At 45.2% G+C, this 14,987-nt stretch overlaps 1 protein-coding gene across 1 annotated transcript in view; it reads right to left on the reverse strand.

Annotated features, from left to right (window-relative positions):
• Nucleotides 1–5,999, reverse strand: part of LOC131810935 (O-acyltransferase like protein-like) — a 61,643-nt gene extending 55,644 nt beyond the window's left edge. The window contains exon 1 of the mRNA XM_059138968.1: nucleotides 5,843–5,999. Within this exon, the coding sequence (XP_058994951.1) occupies nucleotides 5,843–5,999 (157 nt within the window). The remainder of the gene's footprint in view (nucleotides 1–5,842) is intronic.
• Between the last annotated feature and the right edge of the window lie 8,988 nt (nucleotides 6,000–14,987).

Raw genomic sequence — 14,987 nt, forward strand, 5'->3', positions numbered from 1 at the left:
CAGGTCTGGAGGAGTTTCCTATGGCTGCTGGAACAAATTACCAGAACTTTGTGGCTTAAAACAATGTATGTGTATTATCTTATGGCTCTGGAGTTTAGAAGTCCAAAATGGGCTTTACAGGGTATTACAAGTTGAACTGAATATTTTCCCCAATATTCATCAGCTACCCTAAACTTGAGCAACTCAGCCTGTGATTATCCTTGGAGTTAGCATCTTTTTTTAAAAAAGGTGGTTAGCTGGGGCACCTGGGTGGCTCAGTGGGTTAAAGCCTCTGCCTTCGACTCAAGTCATGGTCCCAGGGTCCTGGGATCAAGCCCCACGTCGGGCTCTCTGCTCAGCGGGGAACCTGCTTCCTCTTCTCATTCTCTCTGCCTGCCTCTCTGCCTACTTGTGATCTCTGTCTGTCAAATAAATAAGTAAAATCTTTAAAATCAATCAATCTATCAATCAACCAATCAATAAAAAATGTGGTTAGGGACATGCCGGTGGCTCAGTCAGTTAAGCACCTGACTCTTGATTTTGGTTTAGGTCATGATCTCAGGTCATGAGATGGAGCCCCGTGTCAGGCTCCGCACCGAGTGTGGAGTCTGCTTAAGATTCTCTCTCTCAGGGACACCTGGTGGCTCGGTTGGTTAAGCGTCTGCCTTCAGCTCAGGTCATGATCTCGGGATCCTGGGATCCAGTCCTGCATTCTCCCTCTCTCTTCTCCCTCTCTCTCTGTTGCTCCAACTGCTTGTGTGCTCACTCTCTCTCTCTGACAAATAAATCAATAAAATCTTAAAAAAAAAAAAAAAAGATTCTCTCTCTCGGAGTCCCTCTGCCCCTCCTACCTCCCCCCCGAAAATAATAATAATAAAAATAATAAAAGAGATGATTAAGTGAAAACAAGGCTGTTAGGGTGGGGCCTAATCCCGTCTGACTAGTGTCCAATAACACCGATCTCTGTACATTCAGAGTGACCCCAAGGAGAAGGTGCCATCCGCCATCTGCAAGTCAAGGACAGAAGTCTTAGAGTTTCCTCTGAGACCTTTCTGGCATCTTGATTTTGAGCTTCCAGCCTCCTGAACTGTGAGAAAATTAATTTCCTCTTGTTTAAGTCCCTCAGTACGTGTACTCTGTTATAGCAGGCCTAATAGACTAATACAAGGAGGTTGAATTTGTGTCTCCTTTTGGTAACTTGTCTGACTTACATTTTTACCAGCAATCACCAGTAAATGGCCCTATTTTCGACTAACCATCACAATGATCAAAATTCATACAAGAAGCTTCCTCGAAATTCAGATCCTCAGGTCCAACTCCTTGAGGCTCAGCTAGCAGTTGGGAGAGAGGGGCTATGGCAGTGGTGGTAAATGTCTGAAAGCTGCGCTCTGCCCCCAAACAAGAATGTGTACGTTTACAATATAGAGAGATTATTAGAAGTTATACTGATGTAAACGATGTATAGCACAATGTATTAACGTGCTTAGGCCGCATTGAGGAAACCCCACAGATGAAGTGGCTTAAACAAAGGAAATGGATTTCCTCATAGTCCTGGACTCAGAAGTCCAAGAGCCAGGTGTCAACAGGGTAGGTTTCTCCTGCATCCTCTCTCTTGACTTGTGGTGGGGCATCATCTCCCTGTGTCTTCCTTTGGTCCTTCTGTGAGTGTGTCTGTGTCCTCATGTCCTCTTCCCATAAGGGCACCAGTCAGATGAGATTAAGACCCACTCTCATCACCTCATCCTACCTCATTTAAGGTCTCCTTAAAGACCTACCCCCAAATTGAGTCCCATTCTAAAATAAAGTACTAGGGTTAGAACTTCAACATGTGAATTTTGGGAGAACACAACTAAGCCCATAATACATGCAAATTACAAATAGTTATGAAATCAACAATACTCCTTATTATCAAGTCTACATAGAGCCAACTGAGTCTCCCAGAAGGCTTCCACTGATGTGTGCAAACTCGTGCATCTATAGCCAACCCCTGGATTCCATTGACCGATGAGTGTAGTCCCAGCATGATCATCGGGTGATATTTTTGTCCCATGTTAATGAGTAATATAGATGTGAAACCAGAAGGATGTATGTCAGAACTTCACTCAGCTGTCAGTGACGTGAGCAATGTTTTTGCCGAGTTGGAAGACAGATTGCAAGCGCTACTTACAATGTAATGGCCATGGACCTATGACACTTCAAGTTGAATTTGCACTTGTAACGTTTTCTCCATCAATTTCTTAGATGTCCAGACATCCAACAAAAACACTAAATCAAGCCCCAACCTGGGGGGATGGCCAACTTCCATGGTGAATACACTTCAGCCACGGCTGACTTCCAGCCCCCAACCTGATGGCCGTGAACGTGAGGCTGGCAGACCACGTGGCCAGCAGCGCATTTCCACCCTTCCCACCATACAGGCACAGTCGACACGAGTAACTTCAAGAGTACCAATAGGAGTAACGTAGTAAATCAAGGAAGTAACGTAGTAAAACAAGGAAGTAATGTAGTAAAACAAGGAATTTTGAGTAGTCGTTACTTCTGTTCTTAAAGTAATTTGTCAACTTCAATGATTCAACTCTTAAAAGTAACTGCCTTAGACAACCAGCTTGAAGATTTAACAGATGGCTCTTGCGAGTCTATGCAGACCGGCTGGAGTAGGACCCCCGGGCAAAGGAAACAAGACATCTTTAAAGCTGCTGCAGATGGTCAGAATCTGAGAAACACAGCTCCCCATTTCACGGGTAGGGTAAGTCGTTTAGCAAAGTAACATCACTTGGGTGAGGCCAGGCACACAACTGGTTCTGGGCGGATGCAGGCGGCCGGACGGTCAACCTAGCATGCTGTCTGTGGGTCAGCAGCCTGTCTCTAAAATGCGCCTCATTTACCAGAAAATTGCAATGAGGAAAGAAACAGGTGGGTAGGTGCAGGGGTTCGAGTAGAGGGAGAAGTGAGAAGAGAGGAGTGATCACGGTGGGGGAAGGACATCCCCGACAGGGGACCGACCGCCTCTGAGTTAGAAATGGGCGCATATAAGAAGGAAGGCAGGTAACTCCATCCCGCTCAAGGAGAAAGGCCTTGGAAGGGGGGAAATGATTAGCCAGGAGGAAGGAAGCCAGAGGTCTTTTAGGGGGTGAGGTTGTATGTGACAGGAGACTGAATGTAGATTGCTGTAGATTATGGAGTTTAAAAACAAAATAAGAAACAAAAAAAAAAAAAAAAAGAAAAGGAGAAGGAAAGGGGCCAGAATGCTGGCCTGAGGACTTCAGCAACAAAAAGGGGATAAGATCAGATGGTGACCTAAGATGTTTCTAACAAAACATCATCAGTTCCAAAATGGGATTTAAAGATGGCCATTGAATTAGTTGGATTTATATTTTTTCCAGTGTCGCATTAAATGTCAGGACATATAATCCAGTGACCCAAAAATCAAAACACACAGATAGTGTTTGATGAATTTGCTCCCTTTAAGATGAAGGACACGCGTTGGAAAGCAACTGGAAAAGGACGGCGGAGAGCGAGAGATGGAACTTGGGTTTGGAGTCCAGGCCACCAAACTTGTCCCTCTACCCATGTCCATGTCCACAGTCATTAACGTAGCCCCCTCCCATCCTACCTCCCCGCAGCTGGCTCAAGGGCAGTCTCTCCCTTGCTCTGAACAGCCACGACTCCAACTCCCTCCCTCAAGACCAAACCTCCCTGCTTGAGTTCCCCTAACCCTCTCTCCCCACTGGATGTCTGACCCCCACCCATTATCTGAGGTCCTGCCTCCATCCTCTCTGGGCTTGGGGGTGGCAATGGAGCTTTAGCACATGCTTGTATGACAATTCGATATGTTAAAAAGGCATAAAGAAGAAAATAAGAAACACCTATGTTCCTATAGCCCAGCTTAAAAAGTGAAACATGACTCATCATTTCATAACCCCAGTCATACCCCGAGCCGGACCAGCCCGATTTGGAGATCATCGGTCTCAAGCGTCTCTTTCCGCTGTCTGTCTGACATACACCTGTCTCCCTGAGCAACCCAGCAGCTTGATTTCATGGCTGACCCTTTTATACCCCACATGTATTCTTCTATCACTTTCTTTGTTGTTCTTTCTGCATAGTGTCCCCCCACCGACATTGGCCTGTGTGGTTCTGCTTTATTCCTTTTCGCCGTGTTCTTTTCTTATTTTCTCGTTGCTTATTTTAGGCAGTGATTGTCAGTGCAAGCTTGGGAATCCAATAACCTGGGCTCAGATTCTATCTCCCACTTATTTGGCGCAAGGTGTTTTACATCACTGTGGCTCCCTTTCCTCATAATAGAGGAAACTCCCTGCTCAGCGTGGGGCTGTTGGAACTCATTAGGACGACCCTCGTGACCCTCGCGCAGGCTGGGAGCCATCCTCCATGGAAAAGTGCTCTCTAAATATCGACTCCTCATTTCTCCATCCACATACGGTCAGGAAAACCAGACTGAGAAGGACAGTCAGAACCACGCTCTGTGCTCAAGATTCTCAGGTAAAATGTCAAAGCAACAGCATCGAGTGTTTTCTGGTGCGTAAGAAAGCGAATCGATTGCAACAACTACACATAGTATTCATCTACCAAATTAACTGATAGTCATGTGTCCCATTTATATAAATCATTTGATTCTTTCTTGGACCATTCACCTTTGGGAAACTTTTTTCACCGAAAAAAAAAAAAAATTTTCCATTTCCAAGCCACTACAGACGGAATATTTTGGAACATGACCAGAGTGACTTGTAAGGCGAATGGAGTGTCAACACTGCTGTGTGACTAACAATGACATCATGCCCCACCAACTCAGGACCGGCAGTCTCAGCCAGCCCCTGCCCCCTGTGGTTTTCTTGGCCTGTGTGTTTGGCCCGGGTTTGTCAGAATGTTCCCCGCTTGGTTTCAGCAAGCGTTCTAACAAAACATCATCAGTTCTAAAATGGGATTTGAAGATGGCCATTGAATTAGTTGGGTTTATATGTTTTCCAATGTCGCATTAAATGTCAGGATGTATAATCCAGGGTCGAATGGCCATTACTTCCAATCATATGCTATTTTGAATTCCCCCATACTAGAGCAAATTTTCATCTCTCTGTATGATGTGTATTTGCTACTCTTTTCCAACTCAAAATAAATTAGTCATGTGCTCAAATGCAAATGGAAATTGTTATGATGGTTTCTCTGGTTTTGGAAAGAGTTGAGTTTCTACTGTTGCTTCTTGTTAGTGGTTTCCTTCAGCGTCCACAATGAAGCATTCTCCAGGAGAGGTTACCCCACGGAAAAAAGAATCTGATTTCTTGCCCCTTTTTGGCAGGAAGGTACGTGTTCCTTTAGTTATGAGAATAATTTGGGGAAACTAACAAAAAATAAATTATGGTGGCCTATGACATGGAAAGGGTTTTGGCTAGAGTCAAATTTCTTCCAGTGTGGGCCAGTGCCTTCACCAACACACTCCTCAGAATTTATTGTCAAATACATAATGGGTAAAACTTGGTCCCTATCATTATCTAAAGCAGACTAAACATCTAGAAAAAGAAATCAGTAAGTTATCTCCTATGACAGTAAAATGCTACCAACTTCGATCATAGTAAACAGCATCTTACAATTTATAAACAGTTCTCTTTACTAAGAGGACAGTCCTCATGAAATTCCTTCTGGCTAAATTAAATACCACTTTCTCCCTTGCCCTGGTGCAATAAAAATTCCTCCTCCCGCCCTCATTCCTGGAGCAATTTATAAATTGAGGCTCCTCTTGCCTTCCCCCTTTGGTTCTGTTTTTAATTATCAAGAGTTTTTCTAGAATTCTCCCAGCACAAACCTCCAATTTCCCTGTGTTTGCCGACCCAATAGGACAGAAAAACCTACTTACTTCTTAGAGCGTATTCTTTGGGCTCCACTGAATTCAAATCGGAAAGGAATTCATCAGTGTCTCCCATGCATTTGAGAGAAATGTTTCCTATAGGAAACACAAAAGGTAATTGAGACAAAAAAGACAGCAGACAAAATAATAAAGTCAGGACCATCATTGTCCCTTAACCTGTCAGGGTAAAACTCCCCTCTAAGACAAAGAGCCTTATATTTATGAAACCCTCGTCTCTAATATGCTGGGGGGCAATGTGGCAGGGCTCACTCCTTAACATGCAGAGATAAGCTATGTGTCCTCAGCCACCTGCAAAGCCACTGAGATGAACAAACCATGGAAACCGATTTATACACAACTTGTTATTGTTCACTAAACTCATGCTGCGGATGTGGGGGCCGCTGGCCAGCTGGCTTCCTTTAGCTCCGCAGATTAACGCTGCCGCCTAACCCGGGTGGGCTGGTTTGTCCCGAGCGGGATGTCTTGTGTCTATCTCTGGATTTAAAGATACACGGAGGATGTTAAGTGGCAATACTGGGTATTTTCCAGGAATGATTAAGAATCTGACCTATGGTACGTTCAGAGAAATCATAAGCAGAGAAGGGCTTCTACGGGATCATCTGGGTATCTTCCGTGTCTGTGACTGTGTCCTCCGGACTTGAACATGATGGAGGCGTGGGAGTCGTGAACTCCCCCACGAAAAGAGACAGCTCTGCAGTAGGACAAACGAGCTCCTGCAGCCTCACGTGGGGGCTTAGACACACATCCCGAGACGGAAATGATGCTGACAAAAGACCACCGTAACGGTGTTCATCTACTTTAAGAAAACATCAAATGTGTAGCTCTGGATTCCTCTTGGTGTAAATGTTCTCCTTCCAGAAAGGCTTTCTTTAAATAGGAACCTCCCAAACTACATTGAAAATGTGATGTGAACCTTATTTACACAGCCGACGCACATCCACACGTGTGGGTGGCCGTGACTCAGTTGTTCTTCCTGCTCACTGGCTTTACAGCAACCTCCAGCATCCCAGCCCCCTACCCTTGGTCTGAGTCTGTTGGGACCGCTGTAACAAAACACCCCAGACTGCATGTTTTGAACAAAAATTCATTTCTCAAGGTTCTCCAGGCTGGGAAGTCCAAGATCAAGGCTCCAACACGGTCACATTCTGGTGAAGACCCTCTTCCAGGGTCGTGGCTAGAGCCTCCTCCCTGTGACCTCACAAGGTAGAGGAGACAAGTGGCCTTTCTGGTGTCTCTTTGGTAAAGACACAAATCCCATTACAAACTCTCCACCCTCAGAGCCTCCATGCTTAGAGGGCCCCCTTACAAATACCATCATCTCTGGGGCTTAGGATTTCAACATATAAGTTTGGGGGGAACACAAACACTCAGACCAGAACACCCTCTATTGCATAAACTCCACAGTCTCTCACCTCTGTTCCTTGTTCATGCTGGGCTCCCTGTCCCCGGTGCCCTTCTCCAAGCCCACCCCTTCTGGGCATTACCTTCCTTCTCCGAAGGAGGTGTTGGCTCTTCCAGGAAGTCCGCCTGGGCTTCACCGTAGGGGAGGAGAGGTGCCTGTTCTCTGTGCTCCCTCATTGCCTTTATAGACAATTTTACCTCCTTACTCCCAAGACTGTCTACTTCTGTGTCTCCCTCTCCTGCAGCCTGCAAGCCCCATGAAGGCAGGCACTGTGCCTTTTCATCCCCTCATGCTTTTTTGAGAGGCAATTTATGTCGTAGCTAAGAACAAAGTTGACACTAACTGTGAGACCTACGGCAGTCTCTCTGCCTCACTTACTTCATCTGGAAAATTAGGAGAACAATAGTCTCAACCTCTTGGAGTTATTTTGAGATTTAAGTAAATACATTTACAGTACTAGGAGAACATCTGGCCTATCATAAGTACTTAAAAGATATTAGCTACATTTATAGTCTAAGTGCCTCCCCACCCCACACTCCTGGTGTAATATATACACCAGACACCCAGACAATGCATACCCCAGGGTACTTCATGGTGGCCTATAGTAGACCCTTAATAAACAATAACTGTTGTAGCCACTTACTATTATTGTCTATTGGACTAAAGAAAAAAAGATTTCAAGTAGGTCCTTGAAAAAGTAGATCATTAGATCCAAGTTACAAAGGGGAAGTCTTAAAACAATAAAAAAAGAACTTTCTAGGAGTCAAACCTACCCAAAGATGAACTGGGCTCTTTCAAAGGTTCTAGATGTTTCCAGCCTTGGAAGTGCTCAAGTATTGGATAAACACTGCATCAGGCTGTTAGAGAAGAGCTCTGGCATCAAATGGTTCCTAAACAAATGACCTTGAAGTTCTTCTCTGACCTTGAAACCCTCTGAGTCTTCCTTCAAAATTACTTTCTGTCATGAATACATTAGACTGTCACCACGCACCTCCGCAGTGGTTTTTTTTTAAAGATTTTATTTATTTATTTGACAGACAGAGATCACAAGCAGACAGAGAGAGAGGAGGAAGCAGGCTTCCCGCTGAGCAGAGAGTCTGATGCGGGGCTCAATCCCAGGACCCTGGGATCATGACCTGAGCCGCAGGCAGAGGCTTTAACCCACTGAGCCACCCAGGTGCCCCTCCACAGCAGTTCTTAAATTGAAGCAGAAATGGAAAGGTCATACTAAAAAAAAAAAAAAAAAGAGAGAGAGAGAGAGAAAGATAACATTCAACTTGGAACCACCTAGAGAAAGCAGCAATTTCTACCAAAAAGGGGACCTAATTTAGCACCAGAAAAAAAGGTTCAGTGGTTGACTACTTCCATTTCCCCATCTGTGAAATCATAAAATCATCCTGCCTCACGAAGCTGTTTCCTAAGATGAAATGAGACCTCCTGAGTCCTAAACAAAGAGGAGCTCATATCAGAGCTCTCGGCTCCAAACGCATCTCCTGGGCTTAACGATTTTCCCATGTTAAAAAAAAAAAAAAAAAAAAAAAAAAGGTGGGGAGGCATCCCAACCCTAGAGGTTTAGGTAATTTGAATATTTAGGAATGACTAAACTGGGGCTGGTTGAGTCAGTGGAGCCTGGGACTCTTGATCTTGGGGCTGTAGGTCCAAGCCCCACATTAGGTGTAGAGATTACTTTAAAATTTTTGTTTTAATCTTAAAAAAAAAAAAAAAAAAGGGAGAAACGTCTGACACCTGAATTGATTTACAACTCCGTTGTCAACGGTCTGTATCACTGAAAGTGGGAATGTACAGCTCTTAGAATTCAGTGTTAAATGAATTTAACTTCTACCTTCTGTCAACTGGTAGAAAAAAACGTAATGAGCAGAACACACACCCATGCTTTAATCATTAGGAATAAAACCCATCTAAAATGATTTTTAAAATACTACTTAGGTAAAAAGGAAAAAAAGAATCTGATTTTTGGGTACTTCATAGCTTAGGACCCTTCAAATGTTTGTCCCCATCCCTGAGAAATAAAACCATGACCGATCAAAGTTCAAGGAGACTTGGTTGTCTTATGAAGATGCATGTAGGCACCTGTTTCATGCAACGCAATGTGTTGAGTGTAAAAATAGGACCTGAAAGTAAATAACACGCTCCTTTCCAGAAAGCAGGTCTTTATCGTTTCCCAAGGCGGGAGCAGTCAGCGGTGCTGTTCTTTCTTTTTTTTTTTTTAAGATTTTCATTTATTGGGGCACCTGGGTGGCTCAGTGGGTTAAGCCGCTGCCTTCGGCTCAGGTCGTGATCTCAGGGTCCTGGGATGGAGTCCCGCGTCGGGCTCTCTGCTCAGCGGGGAGCCTGCTTCCTTCTCTCTCTCTCTGCCTGCCTCTCTGCCTACTTGTGATCTCTCTCGGTCAAATAAATAAATAAAATATTTTAAAAAAAAGATTTTCATTTATTTATTTGACCGACAGAGATCACAAGTAGGCAGAGAGGCAGGCAGAGGGATAGAGAGAGAAGGAAGCAGGCTCCCTGCTGAGCAGAGAGCCCAATGTGGGGCTTGATCCCAGGACCCCAAGATCACAACCTGAGCCGAAGGCAAAGGCTTTAACCCACTGAGCCACCCAGGCACCCAGCAGCTGCTGTTCTTAATGCTACAGTCACATACATCCAGGGGATGACAATTGACACATCAGCGTGTGACGTCGACGACTACATCGCAGGGGAAGGGAGCGGAGAGAGGTGCGTGAGTGTGTGCTCTTGGGCACCTCATAAGCTAGGGGACCTGGAAAGGCCGAGAAGGTGACTTCTGAACCAACAGGATAGAAAGGAAAAGGCGCAATTGGGAATGATGACTGAGGGAAGAACATTCCAGGCAGGGGAAATAGCCAGTGCCGGGCCCTGTGAAGGGAACGGGAACACGGTGTGACAGGAACAACCGGGAGGCAAGGGAGATGAGGCAGGACATGAGGCTGGTGAGGCTGTGGCGATGCGGGGACAGAAGGGCTGCTGGGGTCTACATGGCTATTCACCGGCACACGCTTCTGTTTACCTTGGTCCAGTCTCTTCTAAAATAACTGACATTGTCATGCTGCTTAGAGGGCATGGTCTACAGTGGGAAGCGAGAGGCTAAGCTCTGAGATGCCCCACCACGCTGTGGGCACTGCCCGGATCCCACACCGTTCGGTGGTTCTTTGAAGGCAGACCCATCCCCAGGTGAAGAGAGAGGCTGAGGAAGGTCATTGCCTCTGTGCCACCAGAATGAGTAAATTCAAAATGTCCCTGCTTCTTTGTGTCTCTCACTTAAAAGTCAAAGTAAAAGCATCATTCTGGCCAAGTGGTGGCCATGCCATGCCCGAGGTTTAGCTGCTGGAGGTCAAAGTGACCTTCTGGTTTCTGGAATAGGAGGTAAGAGCCTTCTTTTGCCAAGACTCAAGCCAAGGGAGACTCCCCAACCCTGGAAAGGGGTCAGATGCGGAACTGACAAAACAAGGAGAAATGTCCATTAGTCCTACTTGGGGACACTCTTCTACCCTTTCCAAGACGGGGCCGTTCCCTTTGACATCTCCTGATTCTTGTCAACATCACACCATCCTCTCCAAACAGCACATCTAGGTTTTCCTTGTTCTTATGGGGAAAAAAAAAAAATTATTCTCCAGAAATAACCAATCCAATGAAACTTGACCTGAAGGTCAGAAAATTCCTCCTGGACTGAACCCACCCTTTCTGGAACTGAGTTAGAGGTGTGATAGTGGACTGTAATTCTAGCGCTCCCCTAGATAAATACATAGTTTTGCAACGGGCTGTTTTAGAAACAGAGCTGCCACGGTTGTGTAATTTACAATTACAATTATAAGAAAAGCTCCAGAATATGCAGCTTGCGATAAAATGGCAAAGCAAATTGAATAATCAGTTCCTTTAAATACCGTGAGGCATTATAAATAGTGCTGTTTTGAGTCAGCACTAACCTCGTAAATTGAATTTGGAAACTAGCAAAGAGTATTTTCTGGGAAAAGCTATTCTATTTCCTTCGGTAAAAATAACCACCAAGGAAAGGGTATAATTCCAGGATAAACCTGGAGAAGTAATTAGAAAGGAAAAGTAAATGTGGAATTCAGAGGACCCTGCTGCCGCTAACTGCCAGCCTAGAGGGCATAAAATACATGTGGCCAAGAAAACAAGTATACAGAAGGCGCTTCCGAAAGCCCATGCCAGGTGTCTGTCTGATCATTATGTCTCCGTAGCCCAGATCCTTTGTGCATCCAGCTCTGTGCCCAGCACACTGATATGAGACATCACTAGGCTTTCTTGTCCTCTTCTATCTATTTGGCTTTGACCAGTGGAAGATGAGGGCAAGAGATCTTTGAGTGTGTCGAGACAGCTTTCCCGTCATTGTCATCCTACACCTGCTTGCCTTTGCCATGACACTGATCCAGGCCGTGTTCCATGGCTCCAGACGCCCCCCTCCTCCCTGCTCAGCAGGCCTGAGGGTGCTTAAGGGCTCCCTGCCATCGCTAAGTCCCTGGGTGCTTCCCTGTCACTTGTTCCAGCCTGCAATTCTGTAATAGTCCCTTCCTGAATGTCTTTGAAGTGAGACGCTTCTTACTGCGCTGGTTGTCCTGCTGGGACCCTCATTTATAAAGGATCTCACACCGGGTACTCTCAGATCTACCTTTCCAATGAAGGCTCTGAATATAAATGAGCAAACTCCCAGAAAAAGAAACAGGCCAAAATGACGGGAGCTTTATCATTCAATGTATTGAATCTAGGAAAATGCTCACTGAAATCTATCAGGACAGTAGAAGCGGAAAACGGGGGTGAGAAGGCTGGACTATTCAAAATAAGAGATTTGGGGTTGGTGGGGGCGGGGGGGGGTGCCTGGGTGGCTCAGTGGGTTAAGTATCTGTCTTCAGCTTGGGCCGTGGTCTCAGGGTCCTGGGATCATGTCCTGCATTGGGCTCCCTCCCTGCTCAGCTGGGAATCTGCTTCTCCCTCTTCCTTTGCCCTACTCCCCCGCTCGTGCTCACTCTCTCGAATAAATAATATCTTTTTAAAAAGTATTTTATTTATTTGACAGAGATCACAAGTAGGCAGAGAGGCAGGCAGAGAGAGAGGAAGGGAAGCAGGCTCCCCGCTGAGCAGAAAGCCTGGTGCGGGGCTCGATCCCAGGACCCCGAGACCATGACCCGAGCTGAAGGCAGAGGCTTAACCCACTGAGCCACCCAGACATCCCAAATAAATAATATCTTTAAAAAAATAAATAAAAGGGGCACCTGGGTGGTTCAGTGGGTTGAGCATCTGCCTTCCACTCAGGTCATGGTCCCAGGGTCCTGGGATCGAGTCTCGGCATCAGTGGCGGGTGGGGGTGGGTCCCTGCTCAGCAGGAAGCCTGCTTCTTCCTCTCCCCTTGCTCCTCCCCACTGTTCACGCTCGCTGTCAAACAAACAAACAAACAAACAAACAAACGGTTTGGGGTATTGGTGACAATGGAATTACAACTGGCTAGTTTAGAGGCTCCAGGCAGCAGAGAGGCTCCTCACAGAGATAGTTCCCACCATCCTATCCCAAAAGTTTACAATGAGCCCTTGAGGGATATGAGGCTCATAACTGCAAAAAGCAGCTCCACCTCAACAAAGAAGAGTCAAGGGTCCATGTAAACAAGAAGTGAATGGTATGAAGTAGGAGCCAGGTTTCTAAGGTAGCAAAACCTAGGTTCCTCATATAGCAAATGTACAGTTAGACTGAAAAGCGCCAATAGGGGACCCTTCCAGCATCTGATTCCCAAGTGACTGGTGTGTGTGTGTGTGTGTGTAATGTCTCAAGCAGCTTTCCACACTTAGCACACCCCTTGTTATTCTCAGACCATTCTTTGGGATAGAAGAATGGTTCCATTAAATCCTGTTTTATGCAATTCTTCAAACACACTTTCCTTTATGCTCCTTCTACTGGGGCATTAAAAGAGTGCTCACGGGATGCTGAATACATTAGCATGAAATAATGTATTAACCTTGGCCAAAGACTCCCACAGTCCGTTTCCCTGCTGGCCAGAGATCCTGGGACAGAACTCACAAGCCCACTGACCTGGAGCGTCTGGGTAGAACAGTTGTTCTTGGAGTACTTACTGGAGTAGGAGCCAACAACTGGCAGAAAATGTGTTTGGGAGGAAGAAGTGGTCTACACCACGTAGTCTAAGACAATATCTTTTTTCTCATTTTCTTGGTCTTCATCCCCTGGTTGGTGTTCTTCTTTACGCATCACTGTTAATTAATGATAAAATAAAACCATCCAACCACATCCTCCAGCCAAAACGTGTCTTGTTTGTTTATCTAAAGTGCAGACTTCCCCAAATCTAGCTATAAACTTGACTTTCCTATTTCTGTTTTAAGTAATCTAAACCTTGAAAATAAAATCTAAGACATCACCTTAAGAAGTCAGATTTCTCTTCCTTCTGTGTCCCACAGCACGGAATCCTCTTGGTCCTACTTCTGAAATGCCAACAACCATAGCGTTTTTCCAGGACTGCTCTCACCACCCTGGGTTACGTTTACTTGATGACCATGGCTGAGCTGGCACCACATCTTTACCAATTTAAATGTTATTACTGTGACAGCCATTTATGTTGTTCAAATATGGGCCATCTTCCGTATTCTGGGCATGTTGTAGTGTTGTACTTCCAGCCTCCTCAGGAGGAGGTAGGATCATGAAACTGGTTTTGGGCAATGAACTGTGAAGAGTGACATCTATCACTTCTGGTCCAGAGCATGTAATCACACTTCCCTTTGCCAGAAGAACGAGCAATTTCTGTGACAGTGGGAATAAGAGGACAAGGGGGTTTGGAGCTATGTCTCCTTAGTCAACTGACAATGAACATTAAATGTGACCAAGAAATAAGCTTTGTTGTTTTAAGACGTTAAGATTTAGGGTTGTAACCACAACGTAACCTTTCCTGTCCTGATTGATAAACTCCCCCACCTTCCATCCTAAATACTGCCACTGACTGGTTTTATCACTCCCCTGTGCAAATAACTCATTTCTGTCAAAGAGTACAAGCCTTAGTCCATCATTCAAGGCTTCTTACTGTTGGCCTGAGCCTACGCTGAAAGCCTCAGCTCACCCACAGAGAAAATGGGCTTCCTAAGAATTCACAGAGCATGGCCCAGTTTCTGCCTTTGGTCTGAAAATACTGTTTCTCCATTCCTCACATACACAACTTCATCCAGGTCTACCACTAATGAAGAATGGGTAGAACTACAAGTTCCTCTGCGGATTTCTGGTCAGCAATCACTGTGTTGACCCAAGTATTCACATCTTTTGTTAATGGCCAAGAATTTTTCTACATAGCTTCTTTCTAATTGGTCCTTCTTTCTGAAACAGCTATGAATTCTGCTGTTTTGTCCTTCTTGGCTTCTAATCTCTTCCATAGACTCATCTCCTCACCTCTGTGCTTATTCCAGGTAATTTCTCCACAACCTATCTTCCAGTTCACCAATTCTCTCTTTAGTTGAATCATCTGGGTTCTCTCCCAGGGCTACAGCCTTGTGTGCTGTTTTTCTACTCTGAATTTCCATTTCTTCTTCATTTTGGATCTCAGGGCATTCTTTGAAACCTTCTTGGATGCTCCAACTGGGCATTTATGGATGCTAACTTCATACCGGCAAGCATTTCTGGGTGCTTTAGAAAGGCTTTCACTTTATCTGATAAAAAGCCATAGTGCCACAGACAAAAATTCTAGTATCG

This window comes from Mustela lutreola, chromosome 11, assembly GCF_030435805.1.
Source record: "Mustela lutreola isolate mMusLut2 chromosome 11, mMusLut2.pri, whole genome shotgun sequence".
NCBI lineage: Eukaryota > Metazoa > Chordata > Mammalia > Carnivora > Mustelidae > Mustela > Mustela lutreola.